The sequence below is a fragment of the Erinaceus europaeus genome, chromosome 20, assembly GCF_950295315.1.
Source record: "Erinaceus europaeus chromosome 20, mEriEur2.1, whole genome shotgun sequence".
Classification (NCBI taxonomy): domain Eukaryota; kingdom Metazoa; phylum Chordata; class Mammalia; order Eulipotyphla; family Erinaceidae; genus Erinaceus; species Erinaceus europaeus.
The window spans coordinates 19,412,285-19,435,315 of NC_080181.1; the positions used below are offsets into that span (position 1 = coordinate 19,412,285).

General features: G+C 43.6%; 1 protein-coding gene across 11 annotated transcripts in view; it reads left to right on the forward strand.

Moving 5' to 3' along the window:
• The window catches only part of USP28 (ubiquitin specific peptidase 28), a 61,180-nt gene extending 42,905 nt beyond the window's left edge, over positions 1-18,275 (forward strand). For 3 of the 11 annotated variants that reach the window (XM_060180034.1, XM_016195335.2, XM_060180040.1), the window contains exons 14-26: positions 1,713-1,921; positions 3,589-3,659; positions 4,558-4,786; positions 7,563-7,757; positions 8,773-8,912; positions 9,067-9,246; positions 10,172-10,267; positions 11,328-11,506; positions 11,629-11,707; positions 12,704-12,783; positions 13,540-13,663; positions 14,190-14,385; positions 17,030-18,275. In XM_060180034.1, the coding sequence (XP_060036017.1) occupies positions 1,713-1,921; positions 3,589-3,659; positions 4,558-4,786; positions 7,563-7,757; positions 8,773-8,912; positions 9,067-9,246; positions 10,172-10,267; positions 11,328-11,506; positions 11,629-11,707; positions 12,704-12,783; positions 13,540-13,663; positions 14,190-14,385; positions 17,030-17,205 (1,954 nt within the window). In that variant the 3' untranslated portion in view covers positions 17,206-18,275. The remainder of the gene's footprint in view (positions 1-1,712; positions 1,922-3,588; positions 3,660-4,557; positions 4,787-7,562; positions 7,758-8,772; positions 8,913-9,066; positions 9,247-10,171; positions 10,268-11,327; positions 11,507-11,628; positions 11,708-12,703; positions 12,784-13,539; positions 13,664-14,189; positions 14,386-17,029) is intronic. The other 8 variants (XM_060180037.1, XM_060180041.1, XM_060180038.1 and 5 more) reach the window with 5 other exon arrangements.
• The last annotated feature ends 4,756 nt before the right edge of the window (positions 18,276-23,031 follow it).

The following is a 23,031-nucleotide window of genomic DNA, read 5'->3' on the forward strand; positions in this document are numbered from 1 at the left end:
GAGAGAAATGGAGAGAGGAGGGGAAGACAGAGAGGGGGAGAGAAAGTTAGACACCTGCAGACCTGCTTCACCGCCTGTGAAGCGGCTCCCCTACAGGTGGAGAGCTGGGGGCTCAAACCGGGATCCTTACGCCAGTCCTTGCACTTTGTGCCACCTGCGCTTAACCCGCTGCGCTACCGCCCGGCTCCCCATTTATTAGTTTATTAATGAAATGGAGAGAGAACAAATTTGGCACTTGCAGTGCTGGGGATTGAACTTGGGAACTCATGCTTGAGAGTCCAGCATTGTATCCACGGCACCACCCTTGAGGCTACAGTTTCTTTTTTTTTTTTTTTTTTTTTTAAGATTTTATTTATTTACAAGAAAGATAGGAGGAGAGAGAAAGAACCAGACATCACTCTGGTACATGTGCTGCTGGGGATTGAACTCAGGACCTCATGCTTGAGAGTCCAGTGCTTTATCCACTGTGCCACCTCCCGGACCACAGAGGTTGCAGTTTCTATTTCTGCTGTTTGGATATTACACTGATGATACTCATTTTTCTCTTATTTATTATTTTTATTTTACCAAGGCACGGCTCACCTCTGGTTTAAGGTGGTACTGGGGATTGAACCTGAGACCTTGCAGCCTCAGGCATGAAAGTTTCTTTGCATACCTATGATGCTATCTCTCCCTTTCCCCTTTTTTCTGTATAGTTTGTTCCTGGGTGGAGAGTCTCACTTTAATCAGTCACTTTTGGAAACTCTAGTTGATTCTTTTTTTTTTTTTTCATAATTTTTTAAAATATTTATTTTATTTATTTATTCCCTTTTGTTGCCCTTGTTGTTTTATTGTTGTAGTTATTATTGTTGTTGTCGTTGTTGGATAGGACAGAGAGAAATGGAGAGAGGAGGGGAAGACAGAGAGGAGGAGAGAAAGATAGACACCTGCAGACCTGCTTCACCGCCCGTGAAGCGACTCCCCTGCAGGTGGGGAGCCGGGGTTCGAACCGGGATCCTTATGCCGGTCCTTGTGCTTTGCGCCACCTGCGCTTAACCCGCTCCGCTACAGCCCTACTCCCTAGTTGATTCTTTAATTCAGTCCCAATCTTCTCCATCTTCCTTCTAGCCCCTTCCTCTTGAGAAGGCATCATAACATGTCATTGGAGATCAGGAGCCATAGACAAAGACAGATGTAGGTTTAAGTTCATCTTCATTTACCATCTTGGTGAACTTGAGCACGTTGCTTAGTTTCTGTAACCCTTGGGGTTATAATTGGTAAAATGGGGTGGCAGTAGCAAGAACTGCCTCATAAGCAAGTTGTGATAATTGAGTTGATACACATAAAGAAAAGTCTGGGGGGTGGGGTGGGCAGGCGAGGAGCACCTGGTTAAGCATACACACTACAGTGAGCAAGGACCTAAGTTCAAGCCCCTGGCACCCACCTGCTGGAGGGAAACTTCACAAGTGGTGAAACAGGGCTGCAGGTGTCACTCTGCTTCTCTCCCTTCTCTATACCCCTACCCTCTTAATTTCTCTCTGTCTCTATCCAATAGTAAATAAACTAAAATTAAAAGAAAAAAGAAAAGCCTTGGGTCTTAGGCCTTGAATAGAATACTCACCAGTAGCTCTATCTTTGCACATGGCAACTTGCTGGAGAAAGCATTTGAGTTCAGGCATGGCCATCTTTCGAAAATGATCTTATCTATGAGTATGATTTCTTTCTTCCTGCAGTACAAGTAAAGACAGCTCTTCTCAGGATGTTGAAGATACCTTTTCTTCTTCTGAAGATTTTGTACATGAGCCTAAGCCGCTGACATCTTCCCGGTCTTCCTTGGAAATGCCTGCACACCCTGCTCCTAGGACTGTGACCAGCGAGGAGATAAGCTTTGTAAAGACCTGTCTCCAGAGGTGGAGGAGTGAGATTGAGCAAGATATACAGGGTTGGTGCTGTGCTCTTTGAGCTTGTTTGTTCTGTTTGTTTTAACATATGGAACCTGGGTGCCCTGGCTTGACTTCTTGCCACTGTCCTTCATACCATTGTGTTTTTGTCATGCTAATTGCTTCCTGTCTTCTACACCTTATATATTCCCTGGTTCCCACTGTAGAAAGACACCCCTGCCACCTCCCCCCCCCCCCAAGATTTCCTGCTCAATTCTCAATTCCTGAGAATTCTTGGGAAGAGTAAGTCAGTCTTGGTCATTTTAGGCTGGGTTTTTTTTTTTCTTTCTTTCTTTTTTTTTTTTTTCTGCATCTGCTGTTCCTAAGGTTTTTCTGAACTCTAGTTTCATTTAACACAAACTTAAAATTTGTTTCCAGGATTTCTACTTTTGGGGAGTTTATTTTTTTTCTCCTATAGAAAGCATTTGAGCAACATGTATGGATTAAAATGACATTAGCATTCTTAAAAGTCCTTTGGCCTCATTGTCATGTTGCTCAGATTTTTCCCCCTCCCCCTTTTTTCTTTTTATATGGGAAGCAAAATAAAATACCAAATTCTTCCCAAGTTCTTATTTCCCAGAAATCTAGCCCTGCCTTATTTCTCTGACTTCTCGTTTCAGGCTCTATTTCTGAGACACTTATTTTACACCCAAGAGACCCACTGGGGTTCTTTTTCAAATAAAGATAGTTTCCTCCTTGAATATTATGTTGTTTAATGTGGTGTCAGGGACTGAATGGAGGGCCTTGCTTCACTGTATTGAGGAGCCACCTCCCTGACCCATTTATTTATTTTCTTTCTTTATTTTTACATAGAGACAGAAGGGCAGAGAAGCAGAGAGAGTAAAAGAAACCCTAGCATAAAAATTTCCTTCTATTCATTGGGAACCAAGCTTGAACCTGGGTCACACATGTGGCAAAGCAGCATGCTAGCCAAGTGAGCTACTCACCAGCTCCCCATTTTTATTTCATATTTGTATAAGAGAGGGACCCCCAAAGCACAGCTTCATCATATGTTGGTCCCTGCCTTTGGTGCTCTCATATAGTGCCAGGGATAAAATCCAAAGCATCAGGCATAAAAGGGGAGTGCATTCCTTCCACAGAGCTACCTCCCTGATCCCTTGGTGAGAAACTTTGGTCCCGGTTATTGTAAGAGGTCTTTTTAAAAAATATATTTATTTATTTATTTTCCCTTTTGTTGCCCATGTTTTTTATTGTTGTAGTTATTTTTGTTATTGATATCGTTGTTGGATAGGACAGAGAGAAGTGGAGAGAGGAGGGGAAGGCAGAGGGGGGAGAGAAAGATAGACACCTGCAGACCTGCTTTACCACTTGTGAAGCGACCCCCCCGAAGGTGGGGAGCTGGATCTAGAACCGGGATCCTTACGCCGGACCTTGCGCTTCATCCCATGTGCACTTAACCCGCTGCCCTACCGCTGGACTCCGAAGAGGTCATTTTCTTTAACTGATATAATTATGCAGGTTATATAGGTTCTGTGATCATAGAAGTTTAACTACATTAACCTAGAAGAAGTATGCTCTTGGGGTTCCTAGAATGAAGGTACAGTGATTATCACCTCAGGTACAGGGAAGCAGAGCCCTCTGCCTAGTTGAAACAACATAGCTGACACAGTATGAGATGATTTGAACTACATATTCTCTTCTTTAACAGATTTAAAGAACTGCATTGCAAGCACCACCCAGAATATTGAACAGATGTACAGCGAACCTCAACTTCGTCAGGTAGTAATAGACATAGGTGGGGAAGTGGTCGAGGGCATGTTCTGATGATGTCAGTGGAAAAGACAAAAAGGAAACTCAATCCTTGCTTTTGAAACCAAATGGGAACCTCCCTGAAATCCAAGAATAAACCTTGGAAAGAATTAGATTGCATTGCTTCTTTTAATTTTAGATCCAAAAAAGCAATACATTAAAAAAAAATATTCCCTTTTTGTTGCCCTTTTTTTTTTTTTTTAATTGTTATAGTTGTTGTTGTTACTGATCACCTGCAGGCCTGCTTCACTGCCTGTGAAGTGACTCCCCTGCAGGTGGGGGGGAGCCGGGGACTCGAACCGGGATCCTTGAGCCGGTCCTTGCACTTTGCGTCACATGCGCTTAACCCGCTGTGCTACTCTACTGCTGACTCCCATCTTTTTTTTTAAACATTCTTTTGTTTGTTTGTTTATTTATTACTGCGTAGAGGCAGAAATTGAGAGGGGAGGGGGAAACTAGAAGAGAGACAGAGAGACATCTGCAGCCCTACTTCACCTCTTGTGAAGCTATCCCCCTGTAGTTGGGGACCAGGGGCTTGAATCTGCTTCCTTGTGTACTGTAATGTGTGCTCTTAATCAGGTGTGTCACTGCCTGGCCCCACAATAGATCTTTTTGCCAATGACAGGACCTGAGATGTATTTGTTTTGCTTGCACCACAGGGAGTTTTTTTCAGGTAGTGGAGAGATTTGCCGTTCAATATTATTAATAAACATTTCTCACAAGATGGCACTATAGGGAATGTCAGGGGGAAAAACTTGAACTTGAATATACGTTTTCCTGTGTTCCATAGTTGGGAGTGGGTTTAATAACCTCGTTTCCATTAGGTAACTGCTTCACCTGACTGAGGCCCGGGCCTTCTCCTTTGCAGGTGCCTTATCGCTTGCATGCTGTTCTTGTTCACGAAGGACAAGCAAACGCTGGACACTATTGGGCCTACATCTATAATCAACCCCGACAAGTCTGGCTCAAGTATAATGACATCTCTGTCACTGAATCTTCCTGGGAAGAACTTGAACGTGATTCATATGGAGGCCTGAGAAATGTTAGCGCTTACTGTCTGATGTACATTAACGACAAGCTGTCCCCCTTCCCTCCAGGTAAAGGCTCCTTAGCAGAGGCTTGAGGTGGGGGAAGTTGATACTGCTCAGGGAAAGGACCGGTCTTAGAGTTCTTTTTAAAATATTTAAGCTAGACTATTTTTTTTTTTAAATTATTAAAGTACAAGTGCATTTAAACAGTATTGTATATAAAGAAATACAAAGTCAAGAAGCAAGCTTGCTTTCCAACTTCTGTCTTGGAGCCCTGGTCACACATCCTTCTGACATCCACTGGTAGGTTTCTTGTGTTGTCGTCAATGAATGTTCCACATATTTGCTGGATTTTATTTATCTATAGCTCTCTCCATCCCGTTTTCTCCTCACATGGGATATTTTCCCATCTTGCTCTACACTTTAAAGACTGAGAAATTCATCTCATGCAACTTGGCAGGTAGTACAGTGGGTAGAGCATTGGACTCACAAGCACGGAGTCTCAGGTTCGGTCCATGGCATCAGATGTGCCAGAGTGATGCTTTCTCCCTCTCTCTAATAAATAAAAATAATTAAAAAAAAAAAAAAAGAATCTCACTATATGGGATGCATACTTTTTTCTTTTAATTTTTTTTTTGAAGGAAAGGATGAATGGCTTAGAGTCTGCAGTAAATACAGTTGTTGGTACATGTGGAAAATTTTTTTAGCTTTCTGCAAAACATTCTCACCTTCTACGTAGATGCTCCACCATTGTGGACCAGGACTTGAACCCCTTCCCACCCAGAGTCCTATTTATTTATTTATTTATTTATTTATTTATTTATTTATGAGAAAGATAGGGGAGAGAGAGAAAGAACCAGACATCACTTTAGTATGTGTGCTGCCGGAGATCGAACTCAAGACCTCATGCTTGAGAGTCCAGTGCTTTAGCCACTGTGCCACCTCCTGGACCACCCATCCAGAGTACTTTAATATATATATTGCACTTATTGATAAACTTGTGAATTGTCGCTAGTATTTTTTTTTCTCCATGACATCCTTGTATACACATTTTTGCATCCATTGGCAAATAAATGTCATTCCATTATTTTTAAATTTTTTAGATGTTACTTATTACATGTGGGAGAGAGTTATACGGGAGGCAGAGAGAGGAGAGAAAGAAGCCAGAGCATACTCTGGTACAGGCGGTACTGGGGATTGAACTGGGACCTCAGTCATACAAGCCCAGCACTCTTACCAGTTGAGCCATTTCTCCCATTAGTAGCTAAGTTGGTGACTTTTTACCTGAACATTTCCATATTTTTCATCATCTTACCACTAACACTAAGAGCAAAAACAAACATATATACTACTTCTTACACTATTCCTCATTGCACATTTTCAAAACCATCTCTCTGATAACTTAAACCTTGGAAAGGATGGTGGGCCATCTTGAAGCTCTTAATAACTACACTTCCCCACTAAGGCTCTCCAGTTAACATAAAGGCAGGCCCAAGATTCCAGTGGACTTTCAGGTTCACTGCGATTCTCAACTTATTTCTCTCTCTTCTTCCCCTCAGTATCTTCTATGAGAGCTTTTAGGACCATGTTTCACATTGAAGATCTCAAGATCTATTTTTTTTCCCCTTCTTTTCCCATTGAAACTTTGCGCTGTTATTTTAGTGAGAAACATGTGTTTTGTCCAGACAACATATTGCCTTTTCTGGCTTGCCTATGTGGTTGTGAGGACGGGGATGGAAAATACACATGATGACTTAATAGTAACTGATCTTTGTAATTGCACGTTTGCAGTGTGCAGGCAGGAGCAGGTGCTGGTGGGAGTTATTGTGTAAATAACTGTATGTCAGTAGCACATACAGAGGAGCCTTGACATTTACATATGTGGCTTGTTTTTAGATTACAGAAGCAAGTGGAAAATATACTTGCTTAGTGAAAAGATTGGTTAATGGCATCCAGTAGGTGGAGGGGGTTGTCCTGCTGTAGGTCTTTTTGTTTTAGTTACAAAGTTCAAGTGAAATTGAATATGTCATTGCTATCTTGCCATTCTTCCAGATCACTTTCAGTGAACCAGGGACTACCCATCTAAGCACTGTATGGATACAATACATAGCACTTAATTGTGCAAAACTTGAGGCTTATCCCTAACTCTCTTGAAATGGATATTCTGATCAGTAATGGGTTGCCGTAGTTACACTGATAAAAACCAGTGCTTGAGGCCGGGGGAGAAGGCTTAGTGGTTATACAAAGAGGCTTTTACTCCTGAAGCTCCCGAGTCCCAGGTTCAGTCTCTCAACCAACGTAAACTAGAGTTGAACAGTACTTGGGTCAAAGCAAACAAATTCTAGAGGCTGAAGCTTCTATCGGCTTTAATGATTTCCAAGAAATATGTAGTCCATTCTTCCTACTTTGCCCGTGGTTGAGCCTTATTCCAAACCCTTGTTCTTTTCTTATTCATTCAAATGTCTACTTGCTAACATGCCATGTGTATGGTTTCCTGTGATTGTTGCCCTTATACTGTCAATATTTCCAGTAGATTGTCTGGGTATCTTTTTATGAGAAGCAGAAGAAAGTACACATTGTCTTTATATATATATATATATCTTATCTACTTATGAGAGAGAAAGACTAGAGCATTGGTTCATCACATGTACCAGTAATGAATCCCAGGACGAGGCATATGGCATCTACTGCTGAGACAGCCCCACCCCCACCCCAGTCCAAAGCGTCCTCTCTTCCGCTCCCTTTCCCTCTTGTTTCTATCTTCCTAGAAAGGAACTTTTGATTTCTGAGGACACCCCCCCTTTTTTTTTTGGTGGTCCTCCACTTTGACTCTGTTCTTCCCCAGAGACAAGCTTGAAGGAGTCAGATCAGATGTTAGAAGAAGTGGAGGCCCTGTCTGTGGAGCTCAAGCATTACATTCAGGAAGATAACTGGAGGTTTGAACAGGAGGTAGAGGAATGGGAGGAAGAGCAGTCTTGCAAGATCCCGCAGATCGAATCCTCCACCAGCTCGACTTCGCAGGATTTCTCCACATCACCAGGTACCCAGGGAGGGCCTGTCAGCCCACAGTCTGGTGGCGCTTGCATTACTGTTTGCAGTATAGTTCAGATATCATTGCTAACACACAACCTGCCAAACTCACTGGTAGCTTTAAAACCTGATTTTTTGATGAGCATAGGTCAAAGTAAAGGAAAGCTAGCTGCCTTTACTTTCACTCTGCTTAAATCACTGGCTATAGGAAGAAAGCCAGTCCCCAGAGGTGTTTTCCCCTCTAGACGGCATAAAGAAATAAGACAGAGGGAGTCGGGTGATAGCACAGCGGGTTAAGTGCATGTGGCACAGAGTGAAAGGCCGGCCTAAGGTTCCCGGTTCAAGCCCCTGGCTCCCCACCTGCAGGGGAGTCGCTTCACAAGCGGTGAAACAGGTCTGTAGGTGTCTCTCTTTCTCTCCCCCTCTCTGTCTTCCCCATCTCTCTCCATTTCTCTCTGTCCTACCCAACAACGATGACATCAATAACAACAATAATAATAACTACAACAATAATAATAACTACAACAATAAAAAACCAAGGGCAACAAAGGGGAATAAATAAATATTTTTTAAAAAAGAAAGAAAGAAGACAGAGTTGGGAGCATATTCAGATTTGCAGAATCACTAATTGGGTCTTTAGTCAAGTAGCTATTTTTGCTGTCAAGGGTTTAAAGGATGCTTGTGTAGATTTTTTTTTTTTAAGTGTGTTAATGAAACCTTGTACCTGTCCTGTTGGCCTTTTATAGACATTTCTTTTTATTTATTTTAGGTAGAGACAGAGAGATTGAGAGGGAAGAGGGAGACAGAGAGGTAGAGAGACACCTGCAGCAGTGTTTCACCACTCGCTTCTACTCTCCTGCAGGTGGGGACTGAGGGCTTGAATCCAGGTTCTTGCACATTGTAACGGGTTTGCTCCATCAGGTGCACACCACCACTCAGCCCCACCCCCCACACACACACCTTTTACAGAATGTTCTAGTGATTCACGTCATCCTATGCTAACTCCTGGAACACTTCTTTATCAGAGCCTCCTGTTACTTCAGCCCATGGGGTTCGCTGCTTAGCCTCTGAGCATGCGGTGATTGTGAAGGAGCAGACCGCCCAGGCAATTGCAAACACGGCGCGGGCCTATGAGAAGAGTGGCGTCGAGGCAGCACTGTGTGAGGTGAGATGCCGTGGACACCCAGTCCACACTCTTAGAGGGGTGGGCAGACTCCCAGGACTTATTACTACAGTTTTCTCACGTTTCTCTGATCCTTATTCCTCTTTCTTTCTCCTGTTTGTTTCCTCACTGTCTCTCTCCACCCTGCCGCCTTAAGGAAGCTGAACCCAAGAAGCCCATGCCCCTGGAAGCCAGCCCTGCAGAGCAGTCAGAACAGCCCCCAGAGGCCAGCGATGCAGAGGCCACGGCCCAGCCTAAGTCTGAGGTCTCTGAAGTCGAGATTCCCAGTGTGGGAAGGATTCTGGTTAGATCTGATGCAGATGGATATGATGAGGAGGTACAGAGATGAGTGCAGGGTGTAGCTGTTCTTGTCAGTCTGATATTCCCTTCTCACACCACCGGGGTATAAGTTCTTGATGTCCACTGAGTCTCTTACTGAAACACGATTAACAGGCAAGCCTGCCTGGTTTTGACTATTACAATAATCTAGAAGCCTTGGAAGGGTAAAGTTGCCTTTCTAATTTTACATGTAGGAATCACTCTCTTTGGTAAATATTAGCTCATTGTCCTCCAAATCTGCATTTCTCATTCGTCCAGCGAGCAAGACAAAGACAAATGTGATCGAGGTTGTTGGTTTTAACCATAAAGCGTTAGGAAGAAGCTATGGAGTCTATGTGTTATTCCCTGCCTGTCTCCTTTGCACTTGTCCCTGCACATAAACAGTCACGGGTCCTGGCCCTCGGCTTTCTAGTCTTTTCCCTGTGGGCTAACTAATTTTCCAGTCATGGAAAGGTTTCCATTTTATAGTCACATTTGTGCGTTGCCTCAGTTCTAGACTGTTTTAAATGTACTGCTGCCCCGAGGACAGCTCAGAAGAATGTGTACATTAGGATACACACCCAAACTGCAAGCCCAAATTGGAATTCTCACCCTACATACTTCCTTCTAAAAGCTCTGATTTAACATGCTGCTTCAGCAGTGCCAGATTGTAGGTTATTTTTAGATAAGCGACTCCTTTCATCTGCTAAATGAGGGAGATGATACAGGAATAGCTGGTCCCGGGTGTGGCCCCTGGTGTGTGGAGAAGGACGGGGCTGCTGGTATGGACAGGGGCAGGTGTGTGGACTTGACTTGCTGTAGATGCTAGCCAGAAGCACATGGCGCTGCTTCCTCCAGCAGCTGGCCTGCTGCATTCCATCCAGTCTTCTTCTGAATCTTCTCTTCTCTCCTGTTTCTCTGTGTTGTGTGCCTTCCTATGGTAGGTGATGCTGAGCCCTGCCATGCAAGGGGTCATCCTGGCCATTGCTAAAGCCCGGCAGACCTTTGACCGGGATGGGTCTGAAGCAGGGCTTATTAAGGTATCTCCAAATTTTCTCTTCTCGTCCTTAATACTACTTGCAGGCTCTAATACTATGATGTGATGAAAGGCGGGGTTGCAGACAGTTAATATTTATTTATTTATGAGTGAGAGAACCAGAGCTCTGGCACATGGGTTACTGGGGCTCAAACTTGGGACCTCACGTTTGAGAGTCCAACACATTACCCACTGTACTGCCTCTCAGCCGCTGTAATTTTTTTTTTTTTCATTGATTAGCTCTGGTTTATGGTGGTGTGTTGGATTGAACATGGGACTTCAGAGTCCCAGGCATCAGAGTCTCTTTGCATAACCATTGTGCTATCTTCCCCCCCTTCAAATGTTTCTTTGTATTAAAGTTCCTGTTTCTGTCCAGCTAATGAGCCAGGTCTACCCCCAGTTCTGATGGCTCCCTGTCCTGTGGGCAGTAGTGCAGCAGCACCAGAGAGCAGCGTCTTTCTGGCTTGTGCCCCAATCCAGGCCTTGCTATTGATAGGAAATGTCTATTTGCAAAGCCAGGAATGAGGCAAGGCCTTTTAGATTTATAACCATAAGATAAGAACGTTTTTGATACTTGAATAAATTGCACCCATGTAGGTTTTTGTAAGCTCGAGCTGTATGCTTGTTTATTTACTTAACAAGGGAGAGCACAAAAGCACTCTGGCTTTTGTGGTACTGGGGATTGAACTCGTGCATGCCATACTGGCAAGTTGTTCTCTCTACTACTGAACCACTATTTAGACTTTTTTTTTTTTAACTGGACTCCTTGGAACTTAAGGACATGGCTGAAATAACTCAAACAAAACATTTGTTTTTCTGAGAACTTTATGAGAAATAAGAGCTCCTTAAATCCTTTTTGCCAGGACGCTAGAAGAATGTAATTCCTTAACTGAAGACAAAAAGAAAACTTCAGGTTTCCATAGTTGGTCTCTTTAATGCCTCAGTAAGAATTCCCTAGGGGTTTGCTTAGAGTTGCCAAACCCTCTACAGTCCTTGGGTATCAGGCTGTACGTGCCAATGCCCACAGTGTATACTTTTCTTTTTGACTCGGCTGTCTTTACTAGGCCTTCCACGAAGAATACTCCAGGCTCTATCAGCTTGCAAAAGAGGCCCCCACCTCCCACAGTGACCCCCGACTTCAACACGTGCTTGTTTATTTCTTTCAAAACGAAGCACCCAAGAGGGTAATAGAACGGACCCTTCTGGAACAGTTTGCAGATAAAAATCTCAGCTATGATGAAAGGTGAGGAGACACAGAAGTGGGTGCTGGCCTCTTTCTAGGGTGGAGCTCACTTCCTTCTGAAGGAAGGAAGGGGAGATTGTACATGCTTTTCCTCCTCCACTGCCTTCTGAACTCCCCCACAGATCTATCAGTATTATGAAGGTGGCTCAGGCTAAGTTGAAGGAGATTGGTCCAGATGACATGAACATGGAGGAGTACAAGGTGAGGCCTTTCTTTTCAGTTTAGGTCTTTCTTTAGAAAAAAGAAGGAAAGAAAGAAAGACGGTGTGTGTGTGTGTGTGTGTGTGTGTGTGTGTGTGTGTGTGTGTGTGTGTGTGTTTTAATTTGATAGGACAGAGAAATTGAGAGAGGGAGGAAGGGATAGAGAGAGACACCTGCAGCACTGCTTCACCACTTGTAAAGCTTCTCTCCTGTAGGTAGGGTGTGGGGGCTTGAACCCAGGTCCTTGTGCATAGTAATGTGTGCGTCCAACCGGTTGCACCACACCTGTCCCCCCTCTTCATTTTTCTTTGGTTTTGTCTGAGCAGTGTTAAAGTTTTTCTGTATTAGAAATTAAGTTTTGGGGAAGTATGCATTATATGGAAATCAGTGTTAAGTACTCTCTGGGGTCTACCCTCTACCTTCCTGAACTTGAGTATTGTTCTATCCGATTAGAACACTTTTTAAAAAAAAATTTTTTTTTATCTGTATTTATTTATTGGATAAAAATAGTCAGAAATTGAGAGGGTAGGGAGACAGAGGGAGAGAGACACCAGCAACACTGCTTCACCACTTGCAAAGTTTCCCCCCTGCAGGTGGGGACCAGGGGGTCAAACCTTTTGCACTGTGATGTACGCTCAACCAGGTGCGCCACCTCACCGGGCCCTTCCAATTAGAACACTTTGTCCTTCTACCTTTCCTATATCTGAATGACATTGTCAGAACATGAGAGGTCCCGCATTAATCCAAAACTGAATGACTTTGGTACAGGCGTTGGAAATTAAGACAATGAATTCTAAATCTTCTAGGAAATAAATATTTTTGTTCTTTAGTGAGAGGGACAGGATGTTGAAAATGAAGATCAGACTTTCATTCTCAGTACCGAGTGGTTTTGTTTGTTTGCCTGAAATCTCGTGTTGACTTTAGAATACAGTGCGGTATGAAGCATAGCAATAACTCCTCATGGTCATGATCACTAATTGGGGTCATTCCTTTCCAGAAGTGGCACGAAGATTACAGTTTGTTCCGAAAGGTGTCCGTGTATCTCTTGACAGGCCTGGAGCTCTATCAAACAAGAAAGTAAGTTGGCTTTTTTTTTTTTTTATCTTTTTAAATTAATTAATTAATTTTTTGCCTCCAGGGTTATCACTAGGGCTTAGTGCCTATAATAAAAATCTACTGCTCGTGGAGGCCACTCCCCCCCCCCATTTTTGTTGTTGAATATGGCAGAGAGAAGTCGAGAGAGGAGGGGAAGACAGAGAGGAGGAGAGAAAGACAGACACCTGCAGACCTGCTTCACCACTTATGAAGTGACCTCCCTGCAGGTGGGGAGCCTGGGGCTCGAACCGGGATCCTTGTGCCAGTCCTTACGCTTTATACTATGTGTGCTTAACCCAGTGTGCCACCACCCAGCCCCATAGGCTGGTCTTTTTCTATAACTGATTACTGGTCAAGAAATTGACTTACTAATGCTGCTCAAAATTATAGAAAGTCACAGGCACAAACTGATATTATGGGCAGGTGTTTTCTGTTATATGTGGAGTTGTATATAAATGTAGTTAAGAGTCTCAGAATTGGCATAGCCCTTAGCATTTAGTATACCTCTCTTTTTTCGATTCAGGGAATGTTTTTTTCTGACTTGCCTCAGGTCTCTTGGCCCATCTATAGCTGAGCTGAGAGTCACTGCATTCTTTGACCCTAGGCCTTTCCCACTACCCCTTTCACCAGGATTTCACAGAGTTGCTGCCAACTAAATTCTTGCTCTTGAGAACAGGGAGGTCTCAGGCCTAGATTTCGGAGGACCACTCAGCGGTTGTCTTTCTGCTGTCTTCTCAGGTACCAGGAGGCACTCTCCTACCTGGTGTACGCCTACCAGAGCAACGCGACGCTGCTGATGAAGGGGCCACGGCGGGGCGTGAAGGAGTCAGTGATCGCCTTGTACCGGAGAAAGTGCCTCCTGGTTTGTATTGTTTGGGAAGCCTTTACTTCTGCTCCTCGAAGCTCTGAAGGGGTCTAACTTTGAAAGACATCATAGTCCTATACTGCATGTTCGAAAGTTGCTAAATGAGGAGATCTTAGAAGTTCTCTTTGCATGCACATTTGCGACTATCTGTGGTGATGAATGCTAACCAGATTCACTGTCATGATCTTTGAACTCCTGTTCCAGCCGGGGCCGCTACACTGCAGGAAGCCTCAATGCTGTGTTTATCTATGCCCCGCCCCGCCCCATCTCTCTGTTTTTGACTCTGTCTCTTTGTATCTGAAAAAGTTGCCCGGGAGTGATAAAGCCCCGGCAACAGCAAACATCAATCAACTGACAGTCAGCCCTGAGATTGCAGTAGCTTGTACACATCCCCAGGAGACTCCCAACGGGCAGTTTAAGTTGGGGAACCATTCTTCAGGTTCAAATAATGAAACATAACATTTTCTTTTTCACACTTTTTTTTCCCTTTTTCCCTTCCTCCTCACTCTGCCTCTGTCTACAGGAGCTGAACGCAAAAGCAGCTTCTCTCTTTGAAACAAACGATGAGCACTCGGTGACAGAGGGCATCCATGTGATGAATGAGCTGATCATTCCCTGCATTCACCTCATCATTAATAATGACATCTCCAAGGACGACCTGGATGCCATTGAGGTCATGAGAAACCACTGGTGCTCCTACCTGGGGAAAGATATTGCAGGTATGTCCTCGTTAGCATTTATTGTCATCTGTAAATCTCTTGAGAATTCTAGAAATTATGGTGATCCCATCCTGTAATACTGGTTGTCAATTTTTTAAAAATTATTATTATTATTATTTTAATAATTTTTAAAATTATTTTTATTTATTGGATAAAGATAGCCAGAAATCAAGAGGGAAGGGGGTGATAGAGTGGGAGAGAGACAGAGAGACACCTGCAGCCCAGCTTTACCACTCATGAAGCTTTCCCCCTACAGATGGGGACCGGGGGCTCAAACCCGGGTCCTTGCACATTGTAATATGTGTGCTCAACCAGGTATGCCACCACCTGGCCCCATTTTTTTTTTTAATTAAAAAAAAATTTATTTATTTATTCCCTTTTGTTGTCCTTGTTTTTTGTTTTTATTGTTGTAGTCGTTGTTGGATAGGACAGAGAGAAATAGAGAGGGGAGGGTGAGAGAAAGACAGACACCTGTAGACCTGCTTCACCACCTGTGAAGCGACTCTCCTGCAGGTGGGGAGCCGGGGGCTTGAACCGGGATCCTTACGCCAGTCCTTGTGCTTTGCGCCATGTGCGCTTAACCCGCTGCACTACAGCCCAACCCCCAATTTTTTTTTTTTAATGAGTGAAGTTAAAAGTTTCTGGGAGCTGGGCAAGTGACTCAGCAGATAGAGTTCATGCGTGAGGACCTGGGTTTAGGTCCTCGCTTCTCAATTATAGGGAGGCATCTTCATGAGAGGTGAAGGAGTACTGTGAGTGTCTATCTCCCCCTTCCCTCTCAACTTCTGTCTTATCATATAATAAGAAAGAACAGAATCACTGCCTGGGTGGTGGCACAGTGGATAAAGCCTTGGACTCTCAGGCATGAGGTTCTGAGTTGGATTCCCAACATCACTTGTGCTCTGGGTTCTTTGAAAAGAAAAAAAAGGAAAGAAATGGATCTATTTCTCTGAAAACAAGAGGAAGAAACCTGGCCTCTGTCTACCTGAGTCTTCATTTGTTACAGGTTGTCCACAACCCCCCGTGTACTTTCCGCGTCCTTACTCCTGTGAGGAAGGGTTTAACCAAATGTGAGAGCCATTAGTGAGTATAGGAACCACTGCTGTGTTAAGATAGAATGTATGAGGAGGGGGCCAGGCGGTGGCGCACCTGGTTAAGCACACAAATTACAGTGCGCAAGGATCAGGGGTCAAGCCCCTGGTCTCCACCTGCTGGGGGAAAGCTTCATGAGTGGTGAAGTAGGTCCGCAGGTGTCTCTCTCCCACACTATTTCCCCCTCCCCTCACAATTTCTCTCTGTCTCTATTAGAAATAAATAAAGATAAAAAAAAAAAGAATGTCTGAGGAGAAGGGCTAAGGGAATATTATATCCTTATTTAGGAAATACTATATCTGGGGGTGGTGGGCAGTGTTTCTGAAATGGAGCAGAAAAGGACTATCTTTGGATTTTTTTTTTTTTTTTTTTTTTGCCTTCAGTGTTATCATTGGGGCTCAGTCCTGGCACTACAAATCCACTGCTCCTGGTAGCTATTTTATTATTATTATTATTATTATTATTAGATAGGACAAAGAGAAATTGAGAGAGGAGGGGAAGAGAGAAATCTAATCAACTGCAGACCTGCACAAGTTTCACCACTTGTGAAACTACCTCCCCCCGCCTCCTGCACCCCATCCTTGTGTAGGTAGGTCCTTGTGCTTAGTACCTTGTGCTTAACCTGGTGCACCACTGCCTGGTCCCCCTATCTTTGGATTTTTATGGCTTGTTGTCCCACCTCATTGTTTGTGATTGACCAATTCATATTTGCAGTCAAGTGCCTGCCTTGTGTGGGTGGGACCCTGGATTCACTCTCTTGCACCACATAAAATGGTGGAGTGGTGTCCTGCCAAGTGACCAGTGGTCTCTCAGTTGAAACAAATGAGGAAAAGGATGTCTTGTCCTTAATGAACTGAATTTGCAGTGTTCTCTCTCGGGCACAGTTGTGGGAGTTACGTAAAGCTTTGTTAGATTTGGCAGGTGGGTCTCTACTACTGGTTTAGCTTAAAGAAATCATATGTGGGAGTCGGGTGGTGGCACAGCGGATTAAGCGCACGTGGCACAAAGCGCAAGGACCAGTATAAGGATCCCGGTTCGAGCCCCTGGCTCCTCACCTGCAGGGGAGTCGCTTCACAAGTGGTAAAGCAGGTCTGCAGGTGTCTGTCTTTCTCTCCCTCTGTCTTCCCCTCTTCTCTCCATTCCTCTCTGTCCTATCCAACAACAATGACATCAATAACAATAACTATAACAATTTTTAAAAAGGGCAACAAGAAGGGAAAATAAATAAATAAAATATATATATATATTAAAAAGAAATCATTATGTGTGGTTTGGAGGCCACCACAATGCTTTGACTTCTTGGTTGGTGATGGACTATCCTGGAGATCTCCTGGTAGAATTGTACTTTTTTTTTTTTTTTTTTTTTAACTAGAGCACTGCTCAGCTCTAATTTATGGTAGTGTACTAACAGGGAATTGAACCTGGGACTTTGGAGCCTCAGGCATGAGAGTCTCTTTGTATAACCATTATGCTATCTACCCTCACCCCTTTCTAGTTATTACTCTAGAAATCCATCTAGTTATTGATGTGACCATTTTTCTTCCTTCCACAGAAAATCTGCAGCTGTGCCTTGGGGAATTTCTACCCAGGCTTCTAGACCCTTCTACAGAAATCATTGTTTTGAAAGAGCCTCCAACAATCCGACCCAACTCTCCTTATGACCTTTGTAGCCGCTTTGCAGCTGTCATGGAGTCAATTCAAGGGGTCTCAGCTGTGACGGTGAAATAAGTTCCCATGTGTTAGACACCCACTGTGGTCTTTGATTGCCTGTTGGTTGCACAGAAGTACATTGTTGTCACATTGTTTATGCAAAGGATGGGACTAGGCAGAAAAGTCAGATTCATATTCACATCCCAACCATGCAGTGTATGTAAAGGATTGGAAATAAAATTGCACTTTTTTTTCCCAGTACAGAATCGTAAAAGCAATTTCACTTAAAAATTTTTTTAGAAAAATGGCAGGAACTAGTATAGTAGGGTATTCTATTATGCCAGGAGACCCAAAATGCCTCTTGCTTGGGCTTCTTTCTTGAAGCCTCTTGCCACTTTTCCAATTTCTCCTTCAAGCCTAAGGAGTTTTTGACAGCAGCCTAGGAGGATGATTCATCAGAGCCTGAGTCAGATAGTCAGATGCACAGCTACTAGTTATTTTATCAAGTACAGATGACATTTTAAATTTTTGAGCTGGGAGAGAGGAGGAACAGAAGCTTTGCCTGGGTCTTGTCAGGAGCTGACAACGTGGGCTGCTAATGCGTCACCTCTTCCAGGTGGGCTGAACAGAAGGCGGTTGTGTGGCAATAAGATGCCAAGAAGTCACAAGATGACTGCCTCGCCTCTCTTCTCTTTTTAAACTTATTTCTAAATAAACCAGAAAACCTCATACTCAGTCCTGAGTGAAAGGAGGGAGATATTAAGGACTTGGGGGTAGAATGGCATTTTGTGACACTTGACTAACAGTAGCATTTTTGATAGTTGCTAACCATGTCTAAGTAAACTTTTCCTAGCATCTGAAACACTGAAGGCTGCTACTGGCCCGGAAGTAAATTTTTGATGCCCCGTCCCTGACTTTGCTGTGAGAGAAATAAGGGAAATGTGGGCTTGTAAAGAAAAAAAATTTTCTATATGTATGTATATGTAGAGAGAGAGAGAGAAATATCCCCGTTGACCATTTTGAAAGGCTTCAGATCTGGTTTTGGGTTTTAACCAAATTTTAAGACTGAGGGAGTTGTGTGTGTGGGGGACAAACATTTGCTACAACTATGCAGATTTTATAAATGTGCAATAAAAGTATTTGTGTTACTTTGGGGTGTGAAAGATGACCTTAAATATGTGGCTTGGTTTTTTGGGTTTTTGTTTGGTGTGTGTGTGTGTGTGTGTGTGTGTGTGTGTGTGTGTGTGTGTGTGTGTGTGTGTGTGTTTGAATATGAATGGTTTAGTAAGCATTGGCCTTGTTTCAATAGTTCTTGAAAAGAGAAAAAAGGCAGGAGGAAAAGATTGAGAAGCTTGAAGGGGAGGAAGTTAAGTCCACTCAGCTCTTGAGCACCGCCTAGTGCTGACTGATATCTCTGCAGTTCATTTGCTCTGGATTGCATGTAAGTTTAGTGCACTTTGCAATTTGTCAAGTCTATAATGTAATAAATAAAGATTTATTTATTAATAAGAGAGAACCAAAGCATCACAGTGGCACATGTGATGTAAGAATCAAACTCAGGACCTCATGCTTGAGAATCCAACACTTTAGCCACTATACCAATGCCAGGTATATAAACTAAATGTTTACATTTTTTAAAAAAGATTTATTTTAAACTTACTAGCAAGAACCAGAGCCTCATTTGAACTCAGAACCTCATATTCTTGAACATAATATTTTACCTGCTGCTATATCACCTCTTGGACCACCCACTTTGACTTAAAAAAAAAAGACTCATTTATCTATTAATAAGAGGTAAGGAGGGTAGAGAACCAGCGTATCACTGGCACATGTGATCAAACCCAGGACCTCACGCTGAAGAGTACAACATGTTATCCACTGAGCCACCTTCCGGGCCTCTACTTTGACTTTTAAAAGCCACCACCCAGCCCCTTGCTTTGTCCCACCTGTGAGTGAGATGATCTGGTATTCATCCCTTCAGAGGACTATTTTAATAGGGACCATCTGAAATACAGTATTCCCCTAAGTGTGACTATTTATTTTTTTAAATCAGAGCACTATTCACCTCTGGCTTATGGTGGTACAGGGGATTGATTGACTTTGGAGCCTCAGGCATGAGAGTCTGTTTGCATAACCATTATGCTATCTACCCTCCACCCAGGGTGACATTTTCAGATCCAATGAGAGTCTGTTTACATAACCATTATGCTATCTACCCTCCGCCCAGGGTGACGTTTTCAGATCCAATGACAGGTGGAAAGAGGCTCATCAGATGCTAGCTGTATCAAGTTTGGTAATAATAAAAGGAATAATAAAAGGAAAGTTGGGAAGACAAAATTCTTAACAAATGTCTAGTTTGTGTCTGTCTTTGCCAGGGAAGCCACATGCTGATGAAAAAATACCCAGCACCTGCAAGTGTGGGATTAGTGGGAGGGCTCAGGCCAACAGGAACAGGTGAACTACCTCAAAACAAAGACCCTATTTAGGTCTCAACAAAAGCACAAAGAACAGGATCTTTCTTCTTAGGTCTGTTTTTAACTTGTGCTTTGGTTTCCCACGTGGTCTGGGGCATTATCTGAGCACCCCATCTGTCTAAAGCGACTGTATGGGGTGAAGGAAGACTGGCCTGGTCTCAACCCCCTGGATTCAAGTCCTGTTCAGCTCACCATGGCCATATTGGCTAGATCCTACGAATCTGTTTTCTCATTAGCAAAACAAAAAAATGCCTGCTCTCCTGGTCTCAAAACTGTTCAAGCTAAGATAAACTCAATACTTTGTAAACTCTTATCCTTGTACTCCATAAAAATGTAGGGGTGGGATGTCTATCCTAGTCACCTAGGCCCTGCTTCCATTCCTGGCCACCCAACTGACTTCCTGTGTGCCTGAGGACAGAGACAACATCTGCAGCCCAACTTCAGCCCTGCCCCCCCCCCCCATCTAGTTCTGGGTCCTTACTAACTTGCCAGCCTCACCTTGAACATTTTTCTCTCTCCATCTAGAGGGTTCATGGACATCACCCTGACTTGCTTAAATTCCTTCTGTCACATGAGCTTATAAGATCATATGCTTCCAACTATGTCAACTTTGTGACAGGTACAATTTACCACGAGAGCAATTTCACATTAATCCATCTCTCCTATTTATACAAGAGGCCAGGCTGGATTTTAATCTTAGCATCTTCTTTCTGGTTCTCATTACAGTGCCTGGCATAAGGTAGATGATGCTCAGTTAAGGTTAAAATGAAAGGAGCTGGGCACAACAGCATAGTGATTATGCAAACCTAAGGAGGCTCTGTGGTCCCAGGTTCAGTTCCTAATAGCATCATAGCCCAGGCCTGAGAAGAAGAGAAAATGAATGACCGGTGATCAGATAGATGCCGGATAAGTAACTTCTTATATTGTGGAGGGGGTGGTGCTGGGAAGATAGTTCATAATGGTTACGCAAAACATGACTTTAGTGTCTGAGGCTCTAATGCTCCAGGTTCAATCCCCAGCACCATCATAAGCCAGAGTTGAGTAGTGCTGTGGTTAAAAATTAAAAGATACAGTGGGGACAGAATAATTCTTGGATATATAAGTCTCATCCCTGTCAAAATGTGTCCTAAAGAGCTTTGAAACTTCATTGAGAAGTGCACGTGGCGTAAAGCACAAGGACCGGCGTTAAGCACAAGGACCGGAGTTAAGAATCCAGGTTCCACCTGCAGGGGAGTCGCTTCACAAGTGGTGAAGCAGGTCTGCAGGTGTCTCTCTTTCTCTCCCCCTTTCTGTCTTCCTCTCCTCTCTCCATTTCTGTCTGTCCTATCCAACAACAATGTCAATAATAACAATAAAACAAGGACAACAAAAAGGAATAAATAAATATTTTTTTAAAAAGGCTATTTGCCTAACAGTCATTTGGATTTGAGTGTGTACATAAAGTGGGAAATATGCATAAATTGACTCCTTGAGAATTCTACTCTGGAAGAAGACAAAAGTTGTGGAAGATGAGGTCTGAGGAAATAACTGAGCATTAGAGCACAGAACTTGGCGTCCCTGAGGCCCCAGGTTCCCTTCCCAGCACTGCCATGTGCCATGGCTGAGCAGTGCTCTGATCTCACTCTCATAAAAGTAATTTTCAGGGAGTCGGGCGGTAGCACAGCAGGTTAAGTGCACTGGGCGCAAAGCACAAGGACTGGCATAAGGATCCTGGTTCAAGCCCCGGGCTCCCCACCTGCAGGGGAGTCGCTTCACAGGTGGTGAAGCAGGTCTGCAGGTGTCTATCTTTCTCTCCCTCTCTCTGTCTTCCCCTCCTCCCCATTTCTCTCTGTCCTATCCAACAACATCAATAACAGCAATAAAATAATAAGGGCAACAAAAGGGAATGATAAATATAAAAAATATTTTTTAAAAAAAGTAATTGTCGGGCCAGTAAAACAGCTTACTTGGACAGTACACTGCTTTTCTGTGAGTGAACTGTATTTTTTTTTTAATATTTCATTTATTAATGAGAAAGATAGGAGGAGAGAGAAAAATAACCAGATATCACTCTGGTACATATACTGCAGGGGATTGAACTGGGGACCTCATGTTTGAGAGACCAGTGCCTTATCCACTGTGTCATCTCCTAGACCACAGTGATCCAGGTTCTGATCCACTCCCCACTGCATTGAAGGAAGTTTCGGTGTTGTGGTCTCTCTCTCTCTCTGCTTCTCTACCTCTGTCAATAAATTAGAGTTATTATTTCTCTTATATTGGATAGATATAAAGAAATTGAGAGGAAGGGAGGGAGAGAGTACTGCTTCACCATTTGAGAAGCTTTCCCCTCCTGCTGGTGGGGCCTGGGGTCTTGAATCTGGATCCTTGATCATGGTAACGTGCACTCTCAACAAGGTGAACCACCACTTGGCCTCAGTAGTTTTCTTTAAAGTTGCTGAAGATGAAGTCACACTTGAGCAGATCTATTCTCTTGGGAGGAGGGCATAAAAACTATTTCTCTAAGGAGAGACTTGGTCTAGGTGACCTTTGATAAGATACCCTTGTATTAGTGTGTGTTCCTACTCAGTAGCTGTTTGCTGGTGAGGTGACAGGGTTGTGTGGGGTGGTGCAGAGTACAAGCACAGTGGCGGGGGAGCTGAGTGGGCCAAGTAAGGCACCAGAGTGGGAAGGCAGGGGACGATGTGCTCTGTAAGCCACGTTGCATGCCTGTGACACTGCAGGATGGCCCTGCTGGGGGACACTGGGCACCAATGAGCTTAGCTGCCTTCCTGAGGGAATGTCAGTGGGGAGTCAGTGATGGCACTTTCTTTCTCTTTCATCTTTTTGATTTGTTTTGTTTTTTGCCTCCAAGGTTATTGATGGGGCTCAGTGCCTACACTATATGAATCCAAAACTCTTGGAGGCCATTTTTCCCAGTTATTGTTGGATAGGACAGAGAAATTGAGAGAGGGGGAGAGAAAGACACCTGAGGAGCTGCTTCACTGCTCTTGAAGTGAACCCTGTGCAGGTGGGGAGCCAGAGGCTTGAACTGGGATCCTTGCTCTTCATGCAATGTGTGCTTAATTTGATGCGCTACTGTCTGCCCCCCCCCCCTTAATTTTAACAAGAGATACAGAGAAAAGGAAAGATAGAAAGAAACCAGAGTACTTTTCAGCTCTGGTTTATGGTGGTGCTGGGAATTGAACCTGGGACCTCAGAGTCTCAGGCATGGAAAACTTTTGTGTAACCATTATGCTATTTCTCCTGCCCCTCCCCCCATTTTTTTCTTCCCCCAGCCAGGATTTGGTGTAGACAGGATTCCACCATTCATGGTGGAGTATTTAATGCCCCAAACTCTCAAAAGCATTTTTTATCAATACAATCCCAAAATGTTTGTTAGGCATTGTCTCTTGATTTGCACTCTGAAATCACAAAAACCACCCTACCCCAG